The sequence below is a fragment of the Amblyraja radiata genome, chromosome 25 (assembly GCF_010909765.2).
Source record: "Amblyraja radiata isolate CabotCenter1 chromosome 25, sAmbRad1.1.pri, whole genome shotgun sequence".
Classification (NCBI taxonomy): domain Eukaryota; kingdom Metazoa; phylum Chordata; class Chondrichthyes; order Rajiformes; family Rajidae; genus Amblyraja; species Amblyraja radiata.
Window position 1 is genome coordinate 12081507 of NC_045980.1, and position 14513 is coordinate 12096019.

At 37.7% G+C, this 14513-nt stretch overlaps 1 protein-coding gene across 7 annotated transcripts in view; it reads left to right on the top strand.

The window, feature by feature from the left end:
• Positions 1–14513, top strand: part of mtmr3 (myotubularin related protein 3) — a 99047-nt gene that overhangs the window by 77701 nt on the left and 6833 nt on the right. For 6 of the 7 annotated variants that reach the window (XM_033043169.1, XM_033043167.1, XM_033043168.1 and 3 more), the window contains 3 exons: positions 3460–4918; positions 11382–11492; positions 14007–14095. In XM_033043169.1, the coding sequence (XP_032899060.1) occupies positions 3460–4918; positions 11382–11492; positions 14007–14095 (1659 nt within the window). Of the gene's footprint in view, positions 1–3459; positions 4919–11381; positions 11493–11789; positions 12074–14006; positions 14096–14513 lie in introns of all 7 variants that reach the window. The other variant, XR_004415683.1, reaches the window with a different exon arrangement.

The following is a 14513-nucleotide window of genomic DNA, read 5'->3' on the forward strand; positions in this document are numbered from 1 at the left end:
AGAAAATAGTTGCAGGAGTAGGCCAATCGGCCCTTCGAGCCTGCACCGCCATTCAATATGATCATGGCTGATCATCCAACTCAGTATCCTGTACCTGCCCTCTCTCCATACCCCCTGATCCTTTTAGCCACAAGGGCCACATCTAACTGCCTCTTAAATGTAGCCAATGAACTGGCCTCAACTACCTTCTGTGACAGGGAGTTCCAGCTCCCAGAATATAAGCTTAATTTATGGACTGTCCTCAATCTAACCTCTTAAACTTTGATGTATTTCTGGATAAGCTGCCTTTTATTTTTTAATACATGTCCATTAGCTTTCAGTGTGTCCTGAATCGAGTCTCCTAAATCTCAGCCGGTCCTCGAGTGCAAATCTTCTTGCTTTTTAGAAAACATTGTTTTGTTTTGTAGTAGCTGAAAGGAAATAGCTAGTCAATATTTTCATCTAATAAAAATCCTGATTTTCTTTTTTGTATGGCTAATATTGTAAAAATTCAATTCAATCATTGAGAAAATACAGAGTTTGTCCTGTGGCTTATAACCTGAAATTTTCTCATCTCCAATTTTATCTTGAAAATGTTTCCATGAAGTAGTCATTGTTTCTTTGAATTGGATGTATGCAACAAATATCACATAATTGTTTGATGCATTGTAGAAATTGTTGCATCTGCAATTTTGTTTTCACAGGTATGAAACCATGATCAGTCCTGCACACTCATGGGTAAAAGATTGTTCAGTCAATTGGTAATAAATAAATATCCCCAACAGATGCATCACGTAACCTGAAAAATAGTGTTCAGGGCAGGAGTGAGCTAATTTGAGAGCATTTTATAGAACTGTTTGAAAGCCATTTAGCATTGTTTACAGCAAATAAAATGCAAGCAATTTATTTTGAGTTTTTAACTTATTTTTAGGCTCTTTCCTCATTTACTAAAAGCCATTTCTTGTAGGGATCACAATTGTACAAATCAAGAAACCAGAAAGAGGGTTAATTTATTGTAGCATTTATTGATAAAATGCATCACTCTTAAATTGGAATATTTTTGTGGTGCAGTTATAAATCAACATTTCTGCATGTTTCTATTTGCTTATCCAGGTGATGAATTGAGGTTGTACTTGGAAAGGAACTATTTCAATTTTAACTCCCATTACCAACATAAATTACGTCTAGGTATAGGTTTATTATTATCATGTGTACCAAGATACAGTGAAAATCTTTGTATTGCATGCTATCCAAACAGATTAGATATACCAAACATATATACGATCAAGTCAAACTCAAGTACAATAGATAGAGCAATGGGGAAAATACAGATTGCAGAATATGGCTGAGTGACTCGTGTAGAATTAAGCTGCCTTTGCTCCGCATCAAAGTCAAAAGAGAATGAAGAATTCCACAAGTGCAATTTTTTAAATTATCAAAACCCATCATTTGCTGTTTCTCTGCGCTATAGTTTGTGCTGAATTGATAATGTGCCAGTTGATAGTATTGGATTTGAGCCTCGTTGCCAATGATGAAAAACCATTTTATAATCTATTTCATCCATTTCCTTTAACTCTTTGAACTCCATTCCACCTCTAAACCTGAGATCTTATTCTGAGCTACCATGTTTTCACTTTTATGTTGTAAAAATTAAACTGATGTAATTTACCTGTGGGATTACTGAATGGCAGGAAAAAAATGATGTAACCATGCAAGAATACGAGATTACCCAGTAACTATAAGATTTATTATGTTTCGTATTCTTCGCAGAAAATAATGATATAAAGAGAAATAGGCCATATGGACCCATAATCGTCTGCCATTTAATGTCCGTAAATAAATAAATAAATTCCATTTACCTGCTCTGAAGTTGATGAATTCCATTTACCTAAGAATCATTGATATTCTTGATGGCTGAGCATCCACAGCCTTTGGAGAAGAAGATTCGAAAGCTTCACAAATGAAGGATTTTGTTTCCTCATCTCAGTGCTAAGTGAGCAATCCATTATTGAGATTTCTGAACTTCTCCACCTGGAGAAACTCTATCTTGGCACCTACCCAGTAAACTCCAAGATCACCTTACATTCTTCTCACTTGGATAAAATTCAAATCTACTCAACTTTCTCCTCAGAAGTCAACCTATCTTGCACTGCTTCTAAAGAAAGCATTATCATTACTTTGATAAGGAGACAAAAATGATAAACGGCTTGCCGAATTCATCTCGTCAAATCCCCAACTAATTGTAGCAAGGCTTATTTCCAATTACCTCTGTGAATTTAGGTTAACAATATCAATTTCTTAGCCAACTGCCCACCGTGTCTGCTTGTTCACTTTACGTAATTTCATCAGTTTTGAAAGCTATTTGCACTAGGATTCACAGTTTTTTTGGATTGGTTGAAATGGGAACAGGTAAACTATTCACCATACTAATTGCGTGGATGAAGAAAAATAGTGTTGTATATCCAAGTTTAAAAAGTTACAGACTACGATTATTCTTTCGATAATAAAGGTGCTTCCAATTTTGCTACTGAATTGGTCTCTCTCCATTTTTAAGGTTTGGTTTCACTGTTAATTTTCCTTCAAAAAGCAGAAGTAATTTCTTCATAGCTGCGGCATCGAATCTTAAAGTATTTCAAATAAATACCACTGAGTCTTTTATATGACAAGTTCACTCATTTGTACCCATGGTCTATCATTCCAAGCTTAATATCCTTCTGATGAATAATCTGCAATGCATTCTTTGCAATCTATGCCCCTCCTAAGTTGTGATGCCCAAACTATATTCAGCGCCCTGATGGACTCTGAGTATGCCTCTGTACAACAAAAAGATAGATTCTTCTCCTTTGTATTTCAGTTTGTTTGAAATGATGACTATGTTTTATTGGCCTCTTTGATTGCTGTTTATTCCTTTCCGCCAGCTTTTAATGATTCCTGTACGTGAACTCCTCAGTAATGCCTATTTTCTCATCCTCCAGGTAATATTCTATTTTTCTTGCGTCCAAAGGGATGTCTGCAACTTTACACGTTTGTTAGTTTCACCTGCTCCCATCTCCACTATTCACATTCACCAATAACAAAATGCTGTTTGTCAACTTAGATCTACAACTCTACTTCTTCATCCATGTGAAACTTGAGCCTCCAGGATGCGTCCCTGGAGAATATCACTTGTTGCTATACACTTCATTTAATATTTCATTTTTTGTACTCTTGACTTGCCAACTATTAAGTTGTGAGATTTTCCTTCAGACAAAATGACAAATAGATTACAGCTGTTTGTATGCAAGGTGATTTAAACAAAAATGCTAAACATGGCATGGGTGTTATTTCTATTTTGAAGTTTACTAACCAACTGAATACAGTTTTTAGGAGTGTGAACTGCACCAGAATAGTTAATCTTGCCTTATTCTGGCAAGTGGAATAGTGGGTATATTGATATATTTAGTAGTGCTCTCTTTCTGACACCTTTCTTTTTGCAAACAGGTTACCAAAGACAAGATCATTTGACAACCTGACAACTGTTTGTGATAATCCTGGGCCTACGGCAAATCGACGCTCCAGTGATCCAAGCCTAAATGACAAATGGCAGGAGCATCGCAAGTCATTGGAACTTAATAGTGTTGGATTTGGAGAATTGATGGATGGGAATGGACTAGATGATTCCTTCAGCAATGAAGCACTGGAATTGGGAAAACTGGGAAAGAATCCATTAGGAGCCGAACTTTCTGTGGCTGCTGGTGTTGGGGAAGGTCAAATAGAGAATGTTTTACAAGAAGCTTCTAAAGAGGATGGTGGGTTGAGGGAACAATCAAAGGAAGTAACAGTGATAGAAGTAAAACAAGAAGTAAACGTATTAGGTAGTGAAAGTGAGCTTGATTCTGGCCTGAGTAACCAGTTGGTAACTTTTGTCACGGACTCTTCAGAAACGTTAGCAATTAATGAAATGAAAGATGCTGAGCCTGAATCTGGGCTTGTTACAAGCTCAGATGAAGAGACTCAGGAGAACTTTTTGGAGTCCATTAATCATATTCAAATGCTACCTTGTGTAAGAGATGTTCCAGCTGATGGCCTACCAAGCTATACAAATCCATTTGTTGCAGTAGAGGATTTTGTTGACTCAAACGTTGAACCAGAAAGTCACTTTACTACACCACAACCTTGCTTACCACAATTATTTGCTACAGACAAACTGGACGAGAAAATATCTACGTTGGAAAGTTCTACAGAAACGTTAACAGAAGATGGAGCAAAGCAGGATGTGCCACAAACCTACTCTAATAAACTTTATTTGAATACTAGGGCCAATGGTACCTTGCTACCTGTTACAGACTCTGATGATTTTTCTCCGTTTTTGCCTGAAAACCAGGATACAGTAGTGAAATTGAGATCATCCGATGCAAATAGGACTTTGGTTAAAAGCGTCCAGAGTACACAGCCTCCTCCTTGTGCCTTGTCATTCGATGAATGTAAGGATGGATTTACTCCAAATGGAGAAGAGAGTAATGAAAATACAATAATCGAGAAAGCAGTGGATTTTGGGAGTGGTGTTCAAAGAAATATCACAGTTAATGGACTCTGTATGAATGGAGATGAAGGAAGGGGGAAAATGGTGTTAAGTAGACAAGTTTCTGCAGCGAGTTGCAGTTCTTTGCAGTTTCCATCTGGCCATTTTAGGAACCCCCAGTTCAAGTGGCCTCAATACTATTCTGGAAAACAGCAGCCAATAACAAGCCCAGATCAACCTGCGCGAAGCCACTTGGATGACGATGGACTGGCCACGTACAGTGACGTTATTCAACAGCGACTCCGTCAGATGGAGTCAGGGCATCAACAAGAAGTAGAAACTTTGAAAAAACAGGTACAAGAACTGTGGAGCAGGCTGGAATGTCAGCATTTTAGCAATTCATCTCTGCGATTTAATGGAGATTTTAGTGATGAAGTGGTAAGTAAAGGACATTTCAGTTTTCATATATTCTGATTGTTAATTATGCATACAACAGTTTTGGTTTTTGTTCTTTTATGACCAAGTTGACAAATACTTTTTTCACTGTAATTATAATCGTGAAGGCTCTCATTTGTACATTGTGGCTGCTGCACTGGTCAAATTGTGTGACATCTAGCTCATTATTTGTTTGAGACTTTTCACACTTTCAGTTATTCGACAATGATTAGTAAGTACAACGAAGGATGGGATGAATTATTGAATCATATATAGTTTACAACACAGAAGGAAGCTATTTAGCTCGTCATGTCTATCTTACACAATAAATAATTACCCATCCAGATTCCATCTTCCAGCCCCGGGTCCATGGACACACAGGTCATTAAGAACTCATTAAGTACATATCCAAGTACTTTAAAGTACTGATTAAGTACTTCAAGATTCAAGATGGCGGCGCTGGCTTAACAGCTGCGGCCCACCTGCAGTCCGTCTGTTTTTTTTTCTTTCTTTTTGTTCCTTTGTAATGTTTTAGTTAATTTTGTTTTGTTTTATTAAGTTGTGTATGTGTGTGGGTGGGGTGGGAGAAACATGTTTGGTCTCTTCCTTCGGGGGATGCGACTTTTTTTCTGTCGTATTCCCCGTTCCCGTCTGCGCCAAGGCCTAATGGCGGAGCTGGCGGCCTCGGAACTGTGACGGCGGCAGCGGCAATGGCAACGGAGCCTCGACTCGGCCCCGGAGCTATAGCGGCAGCGGAGACCCGACTCGGCCTCGTAGCTGTAGCGGCGGCAGCAGCGGCAGCGGAGACCCGATTCGGCCTCGGAGCTGTGGCGGCAGCGGCAGCGGAGACCCGAATCGGCCCCGGAGCTGTGGCGGAGGCAGCGGCTGCGGAGACCCGACTCGGCCCCGGAACCGAGGCGGCGGCAGCGGAGACCTGACCCGGCCCCGGAGCTGTGGCGGAGGCAGCGGCAGCAGAGACCCGACTCGGCCCCGGAACCGTGGCGGCGGCAGCGGAGACCCGACTCGGCCTCGGAGCTGTGCCGGTGGCAGCGACCACCCGCGGAGTTTGAACTGGCCTGTTCGCGGAGCACGGTTGACCCGTGGGATTTACCATCACCCGGTGGGGTCACAACATCTGGAGCTTGGATCGCCTCGGCGCAGAGGGAGAACAAAGAGGGAAGAGACAGAGACTTTAAGATTTTGCCTTCCATCTCGGTGAGGAGGTGTTTGGTGAACTCACTGTGGTGGATGTTAAATTTGTGTTGATTGTGTGTTTTTGTCATTTTATATTATATGTTTGATTGCAGGGAAACAAAATGAGATGGGTATCTCTGTGTCTGCAACTTACGATATTGACTTCCAAAATACCCACTGTCCTTTGGGTGCAAAAACAGTTCCTCCTCTCCCCTCCACTGTTTTAGCCAATTCATTTAATTCAATGTTGTTTGATTTTTTACCTCATTGCTAAAAGATATGCACCTCAATGTGGTCTCCCCTCATTCTCCTTTATAAAGGAAATGCCCCTGGTTTACCCAATTGTATTTTGCAGTTAGAATTATCCAGCCTTGCCAATGTCTTTGAAGGTCTCCTGTGCATGCTGCCCTCTAATCAGTGCAGTCATATCTTTCCAGTAATGCAGTGGCGAGAACTATACATAGTGGTCAAGTTGTGGTTTAATTAGCAATCCAGATTTCCAAGTTTGCTTTTCTAAATAGATGTTTGTACTGTCCCTTGGATTAGATTTAATGGCATTGGGTATTTTTATATTAATTCTATATTCATTTGGTTTCACTTGTACAAATTTGATTGTCTTCATAACAAACCCTACACAGATATTTCTTGCCTTGCAAGAAATTTACCCAGTGGCATGGAGCTGGGTTCCAGATAGGAGCAGCTGACGTTCAGTTCTACTTTTACTGCCGATATCTTTGACATTTTCACCTCACTACGCTTTCATCTCCTGTTCTTTTCTTCATGAAGCATCCAGGTACATTTTTCCGCATTCACCATGCCACATCAATACAAATTGTTGTGAAAGAATTGTGACATGCAACAGATTAATTATTCAAACAAAGCAACAGGATCAAGGTATTTAAGTACTGTGACAAAAAGTACACTGTGAACAGAGTTTATTTAATTAATACACTTGCAATAACAGCCTTATATCATGACCATTATCATTTTAAATCAAAACTTAGAAACTGCTTTCCTCAAGTGGTATTCATACAAAATTGCTGAGAAAGGCCTCATGCAAGATAGTGGAAGACAAAGTTAACTTAATTCAAACAAGTAAATTGGCTCCTTTATTTGTGAGATCTTTCTAACGCGCCATACTTGATTGATTAATCTTGGATAAGAAGATGATTGATCCCCTATTCTTGTAATGTGTACGATCTGAAATTTAATGCAACAATAGAATTCACCAAAGATTATTGTTCTCAGCCTGACTTTTCAAATGGCAAGAAGCTGGATTTAAATTGGTCACCACATCTGGAGAACAGTTCAATACAGACTACGGTATATTGAAACTATGCTGTATGTTGAATGTTTCCACAGATGAAATTATTTCAGGTCATTGGAATTTTTCCATTAAACAGCCTGAAGTTCCAAGGTGTTTTCTTACGTGCTGCATGTGATTTCAGTTTTGTAAAATCAGCTATAGTATAGCATTTGGAAAAAATGGAAAAAGATAAATGTACAAAGAAAAATCTAATTTTTTTTAAGTTTTAGTAATTTAAATACTTCAATGAGGAGCTAAAGGTAATTTGTGGTAATATTTTCATTGGATTACTGTATGTAAATGATGGTGCACTATGTATTATAATTATTTTGTTGATTGTGGGTAATTAAAAATACTGACGTTTTAATTGATGTCCATCTGAAATGTTTATAATAGCAGCAATCTCTGGTCAGAATTTTGCAGCATATTTTGGAACAAGCTACCCTAAACATCTTAATTGCTTTTGTGTATAGTCATTAAGAAGTTATACAGCATAAAATGAATGACGTGCTATAAAACTAACATTTGCACGTAAAAATTTCAAAATGGATAATTATTATATTTATTCATTCAATTTAGCATTTTTGTATTGTAAAATAGTAATAGATATTTTAAATAGCCCATATTTCATCATAAAACAATGAAAATGTGGATTGAACGAAGTTGTGTGAGGTTTAATTTAAAAATAATAATTTTGTTTACTTAACGTTGCATCAGTTGCTTGAATTCTAATGATAAAGTAATAAAATGAAAATCCTCATCCACACTAGTGTTACCTTCAGAGTCAACTATTCCTTCACAAATTGTATGTATCAACCCAAGCATGCTGCATAATTGCTGGTTAATAATTAAAATCAGTTTTGTATATGTGCTTTGTCAAAATCTGCTTTGAACTTTATCAATGGTTATCCTTTAATTTCCAGCAGCTGTTATGATTGTATGAGCACTTGGTGTATTCTTCCTCATTTTAAAGTCTAAAGAATGTTCTGATACCTACTGAAGATCTTTACAATGACTTCAATGCTTGCAGGCTTCTCCTTGAAATACAATGTTTACCCATGGTGAAAGTCACCAGTGATACACACACACATATTTTAAGGCAGCATATGTCAATTCTGAAAACATTGGAGCCAATAGCTATTTCATTCCCTCAGCATCCAGCTGTTGGTGGTCCAAAGGCAGCAAATCATGCAGGTTATTGTGCAGGAAATGCTCCTTCACCTGCAGGAGTCTGCTGCACCATCTGCCTTGGAGTCACCACAACAAACCAAATGATGAACATTGATCAACCTGGGCCATTTTCTAATTACTTGGCATGTATTTAGCTAGTGTGCACACAACATAAACTAAACTGGTATGATACATAAACTGTGATGTTAACAGACTCCTGCCATATTTTAAAAAAGTGTTTCGGGGCATGGCCTTGTCATGAGGCCACAGTCTGCTACAAGTTACAGTAAGCGCTGAGAAGCAGTAGCTTGGAAAATCCTTCTCTGGCTAGACTCTGGCACAACTTTCTGACTAGAGTACCATTAAATTCACCGATCACCAAATTCCTAAACCTGATCTTTGCTCTGTTACTAATTTGAATATCAACCTCTTGCCACAGTATACTTTTATAAAAATCATATCCGACCCATATTTTATAAATGATATCCTGTCCCACAGGGTATAAAATTATCATTCCTGTGCATCATTTGGTGTCTATCTTTTATGAGCCTTTGCCTTTATCAATGCTCTTACTCAGTGCTGCGTTTGGACCTACAGCTCAGTAGATCAGTACAACACAAGAACACACGCTTCAGCCCATAATGTCTGCAGAGAACATGATGCCAAGACCATTGCTTATCTACCTGCAAATAACCCTCCATTCCCTGCATATTTATATGCCTATCCAAAATTCTCTTAAATGCCATTATGGTGTCTGCCTAAACTAGCAACCCCGACAGCCCATTCCAGGCACTCACCACACTCGGCGTGGGAGAAAAAATAATTGCCCCACATATCTCCTTTAAACGTTGCCCCTCACCTTAAAGCTATGCCCTCTAATATTTGATCTTTTCATCAATATGGCATAAGACCACTTTCAGGGGATAGAAATGAAGGTTTGGTTGAGTGGATTACCTCATGCATTTCAGGCATGGTGGAGTAATTGTTAACAGTTAAGTCACTGGCGGAGTGGTAGTGATAGGAGGGCAATTGCTTCAAGGTGAGGGGCAAGGTAAACAGCAGTTCACATGCCTCGTGATACCACTGTTCCGTGATAGATTGCCAGGATGGATAAGGTGCTTTTGCAGGACGGATAACTACGACTTCTATGAAACCTCATTGAATGTTGATGTAGACATCCATAATGACAGCAGCCTGAGCCTGCTTCCAGATATAGGCAATTGAAAGCCCTGTACAAGGTGATAGGGCTGGATCCCATGGGGTCTGATAGTGCAGAGTTTCTGCCAATGCATAAAGCATTCCATGCTTATCTGTCAGTCATCTTTAATTTTATTAATAATATTGGAAATCTGAAATGAAACTTCACATTGCCTCGAATGATATTTAAAACCTGATTCTCTATTACAACTTAAGAAAATTATTTGTGGCTCTAATTAAATCTAATATTGAAATATGCGATGTGTAAGATTGACAGTTCGACCTCTGAACATTTGCAGGTTTGATTTCAACCAAGCAGTTGGGAATGTTGCTTTTGCACGTGTATTGATTAAGAATCGCAAGCACCTAATAGGTGCCTCATTCGTCAATGCTATGATCACTGTATCAAAATATGTATGTACGTAGGCATCAGATGAGGGTAGTTTAGTTTAAATATACAGTGTGGAAACAGGCCCTTCGGCCCATCGACTCCACGCCGACCAACAATCACCCATACATTAGTTCTATCCTACACACTGGGGTTAATTTACTGAAGCCAATTAACCTATAAGCCTGCAAATTTTTGGAATGTGGGAGGAAGCCAGTTCACCCCTTAGAAAACCCATACAGTCACAGGGTGAACATATAAACTCTGTACAGACTGCACCCATAGTTAGGATTGTACCCTGGTCTCTGGTGCTGTAAGGCAGCAGCTCTACTGCTGCCACTGTGCCGTAGGGGATACCTTGCATGCAACAGCATCCGCAGCCAAATAGCCTACCAGCGCTCCCTCACATTCTAACAAAGGTAGAATCAACATGAATAAGGCAGATGGAATTTTAACATACAAAACACCATCTTCAGAAATGTGTAATATGGAAGAAATGATGGAAAGAAAATTATCTTGAGTAATATGTGAAAGTCTGAAGAAGGGTCCCGAATACAAATGTCACCTATCCATATTCCTCTGAGATGCTGCCTGACCCGATGAGTTATTCCAGCACTTTGTGTCTCTTTTTGTCACTCAGCACCTAAAAATCATATCAACTGTCTCTAAACAGCTATTTCAGATTTTAGCAAAGTAATCAGAATCCATCTTGTATTTGTACAAAACAGATCAAATTATTTTCTTCCAACAAAGTGAAATATATTTTCACTGAACCTCCAGAAAAGACTTGGGAGGCACAGATTTATTAACTAACAGAATGTATGATTTCACAAAGAAAGAGCTGAACAGTCTACCAAAATGTCTGCTTCTGTGCTTATTTTGACATTCTCTGGATTTATTAATTTGTGTTTAAGAACATAACGTAATTGTTGTTTTTTTGCAAGATTCTACTGATTTCTATTCCATAAAACATGCTATTTGTGAAAAACTCCTTGAGTTCAAAGCTCTGTTACATTATTTTGCTGCTCCAAAATAAAGTTATGCTCTTTGAAGTCACAAGCACATAGGAATAAAACAGATAGGAATATAACACTGGGCCTGTTTGAATAATTGAACAACAATATTTTAATGTTGATGTAATTTTAAGATGTTGGGTAAGCGTTATATGTTTAAATATTGATTATATTATACCTTTCTTTATCTATAATTAGACCTCTATCCCAGACTCTGAGAGTAATATGGATCAAAATTGCTTATCTCGCTGTAGCACGGAAATATTCTCCGAAACTAGTTGGGAACAAGTGGAGAAACAGGACACAGAGGTGAGAAATACAGCTTCAACAAATGCTAGAAACTACCCAGAATTTTAACGATGAATTCATATCGAAATGTACTATTGTATCAAAAGTTACTTGAGGAAAAAAGAATATGAACACCGTGACTTTTCGTGTGATGCAGAGCGAACCCAAATCGTGGCCATGCTGGCGGTTAGATATAGGTGGTGGCCAATGTATATAAGGGAAATTTTGGATATGAACTTTTCCAGATTGAGGAGCTGTAGGTAGTATTAGTGCTGTAGTCTATTAAAATATTCATTAAGAGTTTGAGAACTGTTACAGAAGTTGAAGAAGAAAGAATAGACTGCAAGAGAATGAGAGTGGTCAAGAAATCGATGAAAAGAGTGAATTAAGGAAAAAGTGAAAAAGGCCAGGGACAGCTTTATTACCACAGAAGAATACTATCTGCCAGCTTAAGCATGTATTGTGCAATGAAGACAACACAGAAGTCAGAATTTTAGGACGATTGTGAAGTTAATTCAGTCCCAGAGTTTACTCAGATCATCAGCTGTACCAAATTGTTTTTGACCTATTTGAAAAATCTACAATGAAGTCACGATATAAAGGTGGGTGAGAATTTGGATATTTTCCTGAAATAAGGCTATTAGTCCCATTCGCAAACTGGATTAATTTTTAAAGGGATTATATTTACATTCAGACTGACAGTCGTTCCTGGAAAAAATATGATGTCATTGCATTTAAGCTTCAACTAATTGAATTGTACTGTGAACGACACAATGGTAGGTTTTAACTTGGTAGTTCGTACCTATATATTAGAAGTAAATTATTACTGTCTTGATGGTTTTAGAATGAAAATAAAGTACAATTCAAGATATGTCGGGACATGTACATTTTTAATGGAACATGAGCAAGGATTTTGGAAAATTGATATTGGGAAAGTTAATGAAAAGGAAAGCCCAATATTAGTGGCATAAATGTCCTTTCCTGAATCCATTTGCTCACGATAACCAATTTATTGAGAATAGGAAATTGATTAAAGAGTTTATCCAGTTGTTGTGGCTGTCTCTGTGTGCCTTCGTTCACACTCCCATTGAAGGTGGCGTCTCCTGTTGCTATTTGTCACCATCTCACTCCTATTCCTCACCATCTCACTCATTTAAGAACCTTCTATAAAACAAACCATGGAGTTAAGGTGGAAATATTATGCAGTCACCTATCCTATATTTCTACCTTAACTTCACCATTTGTTTTCCTCTGCCAGAAACTCGTATAGTAATGACATAGAATGGTAGCCCCTCAAACCCCCACATTATTCAACTTTTCAGATCCAAATCTTCTAATGCAAAAGTGCGCAGATCAATAATGTCCCATTTTCTCCAAATAGCTTTCTGTCAACACTGCTTATTTTCATATGTTTTAAATTGTTCAAATTTGATGTTTAAATGTAATTGTTTTAAATTATGTTGTAAATTGGAGTTGTGTTATTCTGCATGGTTTAAGTTGTGCCGCAGTTTCTTGCTTGCAAAGATCCCCAGTTATTGCATTATCCAGAACTAAATTGCCAACGTGATAACTAAAAGAACGACATTGAGCTTTGTGCTATGCCATTCAATGAGATTTTGGTTGATCTTTTACCTCAGCACCATTTTTTTTTGTACTAATTCTTTATTTCCCAATCCAAAAATCTGTTTTGAATTTATTCGTCATCTGAGCTGCCACAGGCTCCCAGGATTGAGAAAGAATTTCTTCTCATCTCAAACCTGAAAACCAACCCCTTATTTTGAGACTGATTTCTGTTTCTAGACACCTCAGCCAGGGAATACTCATTTACCCTGACAAGTCTCAAAGATCCTGTGTGCTTTAATGTCACATCTCATTCATTTTTAAATCTAGGGAATGTAGCCCAGTCATCCTAATCTCTCTTTATAGAACAGGCTGCCAGCTCCCTATCCAGGTAATGAATCTGACAAACAGAAGAGTATAAACAGAAACAAAGAAACACATAATAGGTCTGGTAGCATCTGTGGAAAGCAGCAAAGTTAATTTTTCGATTGATTACTTTTTATCATGACTTGTTGGTTTGTAATGCCTGAAGTTTTCTATTATCATTATAAGTTTTTGAGTTCTACTTTTTGTTTATAACCAGTTCAGTTGCTCTTCTCTCACTTTCACTTTTATGTTACTCTGGTATGTTTGGTTGTTCATTGAATATATTTTGTTTTCTCAATCAATTTTCTTTAATTGAGTTATTATTGTAGAGACTGATATTCATTGATATTCACATTTTCAAGTTGGAAATTTGAATGTCAACACTGTCTAATAATGTCCACAGCATTTTCATAGAACTTTAACTATATTTGCATGTGTTTGAAGAGCAATGTTAATTTTGATTTTTCACAAGATAATAATTTATGTCATGATTAGGCGAAGAATTTTTGAGAAACTAGAAGCTCCAAAAGTAAATACACCACTTGAAAATTTGGAATGGCGCTGTTATCTTGGCCCATGTATTCTTGGATTAACAATATCTCTTCTTAGGTAACTCGATGGTATCCTGATCATTTGGCTCCACAGTGCTATGGTTGTGAAAGTCGATTTTGGCTAGCTAGCAGAAAACACCATTGCAGGTACTACGCTGAGAAAGAAATGACAGTGTAACTAAATGTTCTCTTTTGCCTAGTCTTATTTTCAGAACTTTTTTTGGTTATATAATTATTTTGTAGTCATGAAAACACAGGTGTGACATATTGAAACAAAGTGCAGCAACATTTCACTTATTTTATACACGTTCAAAAATAATCCACAGCTTGGAAAATTCATGACACCAGATGAAAATATTATTAATCATAAATTTTGCACTGCATTATTTGCAACCAGCATTCAATTCTTATGATGATTTTCATGCTTTTGTCAACATAATTATTTTTATAGCTGGGTCTAATTTTATATAAGGAATAAATCCTCTAAGAATCTGTAATTTCAGCATATCTACTACTCTTTTGGTATCAACTGGTTTGATATTTATGCAGGTGAAATTAAACTTAT